This window comes from Archocentrus centrarchus, unplaced genomic scaffold, assembly GCF_007364275.1.
Source record: "Archocentrus centrarchus isolate MPI-CPG fArcCen1 unplaced genomic scaffold, fArcCen1 scaffold_33_ctg1, whole genome shotgun sequence".
Lineage (NCBI taxonomy): Eukaryota > Metazoa > Chordata > Actinopteri > Cichliformes > Cichlidae > Archocentrus > Archocentrus centrarchus.
In genome coordinates, this window is record NW_022060261.1 from 2,727,795 (window position 1) to 2,732,725 (window position 4,931).

Sequence of the window (4,931 nt, forward strand, 5' to 3'; positions counted from 1 at the left end):
CGCCAGGCCTCCGGCAGTCCGTCTGAGGCGGGCCAAACGCTCTCCGGCACTGTCCGCTCCCTCAGGACCCAGCGTGCCCCCAAAGTCACTGTCCATAGCCTCTCTCTTGATCTTCGGGCGGGCCCCGGCCACATCTCGCTGCGCTGCCATAGTTAGCGCAGGCTGTCAACTGAGGTAGCCGAAGCAGGGCTAGCCGACGGTTAGCAGTTTGACTTCTGACACCAATGTAACGTTGTAAACACACTTCCACAGTCGGCGATGTTCACAACAAAGGTCGTCTTTATTACCAGAAAAACGGCTGCTGTAGGCCACAGCCACGCCAACCACGACTACAACAACGGAACAGCAACACACACACACAGGCAAGCTCTTGGTCTTTTCTCTCTCTCCATGCTGCCTTCACGAACCTCCCGAACAGTCCGAAATCCCACAACATCAACACGCTCTCTAACTAAGAGAATCGCTACAGTATTCTGTTATACTTTATTTTTTCTTATAAATTACTCCTCAAAGAAAGTAATTTTTTACATTAGCCATTAAATTGCCTTTTTGTAATCTAGTAGAAAGTCCCAAACACTGATCAAAATGGCTATACTGGTGCATACGATGGTCCTCTCTTATCAATCGCCCTGATAAAACAACTTCAAATGGGAGAAATCATATTGGTAAAATGGTAAAATCTGAGGTGCACTTTTTTGTGTTTTTTGTTTTTTAATGAATGCAGCAAAACTGCAAAAATATGCCACAAACCGGGGAATGAAAACAGTTCGCCTTCAAAGTAAAAGTTGTGCCTCAGCGCTGCAACAATCATGATTCGGATGGTGCTAATTTTACTTTGAAGGTAACCGGTCTCTGTTTCCGGGTTGTGTACGCTTTTTAGAGTTTTACTCCAGCACGGAGTAACGCTGTAATGTTTGTACACAAATTTACACAAATTTATCACCTCAGCTGCAGCGATATGCTAGCTACCGAAGCAATCACAGGGGGGTGTTTGCTAGCCGGTTTGGGGAATTGTTGCCAGGACGGTGGTTACCAGTGGGTCATGAAGGGCTAGCGTGGCTGCTAACTTAGCTACCATTTCTCTGTGACTGCCATCAAGCAGTCAGCCGCTCACAACCGGTCCGAAAATTATAATTTTCCCTCACGGTCCATTGTTAGCGAACCGTTATCGGGCCAGTCTCCAGGACTGTGTGATTCGGGTCTTACTGTAGACAAAATGGGCAAAAAGTTACGTCATGTCTGCGATCACATGTTTGCGAATCATTTCCGTGTTAGCTTAGATGCTAAACACGGAAATGGCTTCGGGAACATGCGATCCGCTCCGCTCGACTTTGCTGTTTTTTGGCATCTTCGTGTTTGTCTCAGCAGGTGAGGTTCATCTGTTAGAAACCATCTGAAGGTCATTCCCTTCACTGTAATCGTATTTCTCTGTAACCTAGTAAGGAATCAGCTACGAAATTCAGCGATCACAAACTCGGAGAAGCCCTGACAGAACAATCCCAAGATGGCAGCAGTGCTTGTAAACATTAGTATAATAATGTTGTTGCGTTCCTCTGATCAGATGGAGGTCAGAGCTGGACTTGACGTCATTCGGGAAATAAATAAAACACGATTTCTTTTGCTCCACAGAAAGGTGGAGTTCATCCATGGGGTGACCTGTCCGGTGTGCAGTCCTGTCGTACCTGGAATAATCTCCAGACTGCGGTCTCCGGAGTCCACAGTCTGGAGGCTATTCCAGGGCCAAAGACAGGTCACCAGTCTGTTATTAATCATTAATGAGCAATACAGCACAATGCTAGCACAACTACACAACAGTGAAACTACAGTTTTGTCACTGTTTATGTGCACTGCTGCGTCTTAGAGTGTGAAGTTGGGGTTGGTGGAGCTGCTCCAACGTTGCTTGGATGAACATTGCAGTAGAAAATCATTCTGAAGCAGGAATTTATGCAGAAAACAGACATGTTGTTGTTTTGCTTGTGACAGATGAATTCACGTGTTTCCTAATTTGCTAATGAAATGCAGTCATCTCAGAGGTGACTTCACTCCCAGGTTTGACTTCTGAGGTAAAAGAACAGAAGCTGAAGTCAGTGTTCACACTGGCTGTGGCATCCTGAGATGCCACAGCCTGCAGGAGGTGTTGTATGGATAAAGGGTTGGAGCTGTATCAAGCCTAAAGTCACAAAGATAGCTCTTCAGATCATCGTGGTAACTAATGCACAACTTACACTGGAGCAGGTAATGTGTTCAGAGTTAACATCAGCTAGAAGTATCATGTTTTTATTAATTATATTGTTTACAATAAGCTCTTATAAATCATTATAGATTCTCTGCTGGTACTATGAGTACCTGATCAACATCACCAAAGGAAGCTGTGCTGCATTCTGACTAATAAAATATGTTCTTATGTATTTAGAAGAGTCATTTTATGCAACAACAGTGTTGAATGGAAAGAATACTAATAATAAAATCTGTAAAGAACAAAAATATAATATTGCTGCATCAAAGATGAGCTGAATGCTGCAGAAAGTCATTAATTTGGTAAAAACTAGTAAAATGAACATTTTAATTCCAGTTGATGATTTTCTGAGTGCTGCTGTTTATTACTAAGGTGACAGCTGCACATTACAGCTCTGACACTTTAAACTGGATCCATTTCAACATTAATGCAATCGCTCCCACAGCCTGATGAAGACATGTGGAAATAACTTTAGTTATTGCATATCAAAGTGAAAGTAATTTACCTGATTGAACAGGTGTTCAGTGTTTCCAGCAGTGTGAAAGAGGCTCAGCATCATATCAGAATCAGTACATTTTCTAAAACACCAAATGAATACACACACATTCCTGTGACTGTGACACAGTCTGTGTTTCATTCAGTGGTTTTTATAAAGTGCGGCTTAACAAGCTGCACATGTGAAACGTTTTCCCTCAGCAGAGAATCAGTTCCACTTCTGTGAGAACGTGGAGCTTCCAGCTGATTTTATACTGACACTCTGAACAGAACTGAAACAATATTTCTATTTTAAGAGGTTTAGTTTTTATTCTGAGCTGAGCCAACTACTGACCTGTTTATTGGTACAGTTGTGGAGAGGAGGTGAGGGAGCAGGTGTTGTAAGTGAGACTTTTTAGAAACTAATTTTAAACACAGTTGATCTTCACTCTGATTGGCTGCTGTAGAAGTGAACATCTGTACTTTGACCTTTAACCTCTGCTCTGCGTTGTTTCTCTTTCAGACCAAAACGTCATCACAGCTGAGTCTGGAAAAAATGTCACTCTGCCAGGTCGAGCTCCAAACAACAACATTCCCATCATAGTTGTAGAGTGGAGCAGAGCTGACCTGGAAAATAAATATGTCCTTTTGTTCCGAGATGAACGATCTTATCCAGATCAGCAGCATCCATCCTTTAAGAACCGGGTGGATCTGCAGGACAGACAGATGAAGGATGGAGACGTGTCTTTGATCCTGAAGAACGTGACAGCTGCTGATGCTGGAACATACGAGTGTCGAGTCGCCCAGAGAGGAACAAACCGCAGGAAGAGAGCTAACCTGAAGACTGAGCCCATCAGCATCATCAGCCTGAGAGTTGATCCTCCAGGTGAGTGAGCAGAGTTCAGTGTGTCTGTGATCAGAGGTGAAGCTGCTTCCTGGTTGTTGATGTTTGTTTCTAAAGATGTTGTTGATGAGACTTAGTAGAAAGCAGCTGGTCTGAGTGATGTGATCAGAGTGCAGTAGATAATGTCTGACAGCAGTTTGAAGAGGAAATGGATTCTGTTCTGTTCTTCACTCATCACCTACCTGACAGCTGACACCTCACACCTGTTTCTACCTGCAGGTCCAACAGGAGGAACCACAGAGGATGGAGGATCTGTTGGACCGATCGTGGGTCTGTCAGTTGCTGCTGTGCTTCTTGTTGCTGCTGTTGCTGGATTTGTGATCTACAGAAAACATAAAGGTCTGAGACCTTTTGACCTCTGAAGTCCAAGTCTCCTGCTACTGGTGTCACTGAAAGTGAGGAAGAGAGATGATCTGAGGACAGACAGAAATGAATAATGCTGAACATTCAGGAGGTAGATGTCAAACATGGTCAGTTTCTGGTTTGATTTTAATTTAATATGTCAGAATCTAACAAACAGTCAAAGGTCGGTGTAGGGCTGTAACGATTCCTCGAGTAACTCGAATAATTTGATTATAAAATATCCACAAAACAAATTTGTTGCTTCGATGCTTCGTTTAAACTCCGCAGCGTATCTCATTTCTCCTACATTAGCTACATTACAGGTCTGTCGTCTTCTTCTTGTGGGTTTAATGACAAACCAGCTTAGAGATGCATTACCACCACCTACTGCACTGGAGTGGAAGATCAGGAGTTAGAAAAAAAACCCTCAGATTCTATAAAGTTCTCCGTCGCTGTGACGGATTCCCTTTAACACTGAGCGATCATCGCTGACATGTTTTTCCGCCTCCACCGCTCTCTGCGTGTTCGTGTGTTGTGTTCACTGTGCTGAGAATTTCAGCTGTTATTTTTTCTCTACTTCAGCTCCCAGAACAGATCGCTATAATCGCAGTTGGCTAGTGAGCGCCGACCGTTCGGTACCGGAAGGACCCCTTCCTCATCAAAATATTTTTTATACTTTAATCCCTGATTAGTGACTAAATATAGACCTGCAGTAGAAACGTATTTAGGAGAATGCTTGTGAATATAAAGCATTAGAAGATTACGCTCACACAGCCCCCAGTTTAACAACATAAACACTGATAACACAACAACAGCAGTCAGCTGATTTACTGCAGTCTGTCTGCACAAGCACAAAGAGGCGGAGCCGTTATAGAGACGGTGAGCTCAGGTGGAGCAGCTGTTTGTTTCACACAGGGAAAAACTGCAGTACGGAAGTTAAAATATGCAGATGAACTGTTAATGTGAAAAAAGTAT

General features: G+C 43.4%; 1 protein-coding gene across 1 annotated transcript; it reads left to right on the forward strand.

Moving 5' to 3' along the window:
- The first annotated feature begins 886 nt into the window (after window positions 1-886).
- On the forward strand, window positions 887-4,398 carry LOC115776580 (hepatitis A virus cellular receptor 2 homolog). Its single transcript, XM_030724304.1, has 3 exons — window positions 887-1,368; window positions 3,234-3,596; window positions 3,834-4,398. The coding sequence occupies exons 1-3, from the start codon at window positions 1,281-1,283 to the stop codon at window positions 3,974-3,976; spliced, it is 594 nt and encodes a 197-aa protein (XP_030580164.1). The 5' UTR covers window positions 887-1,280; the 3' UTR covers window positions 3,977-4,398.
- The last annotated feature ends 533 nt before the right edge of the window (window positions 4,399-4,931 follow it).

Excerpts from the sequence above, each read along its gene's own strand:
- LOC115776580 (XM_030724304.1), top strand. The coding sequence starts at position 1,281 with ATGCTAAACACGGAAATGGCTTCGGGAACATGCGATCCGCTCCGCTCG. Across the intron at positions 1,369-3,233 it reads CTTCGTGTTTGTCTCAGCAG|ACCAAAACGTCATCACAGCT; the intron begins GTGAGGTTCATC and ends TTTCTCTTTCAG. Across the intron at positions 3,597-3,833 it reads CCTGAGAGTTGATCCTCCAG|GTCCAACAGGAGGAACCACA; the intron begins GTGAGTGAGCAG and ends TTCTACCTGCAG.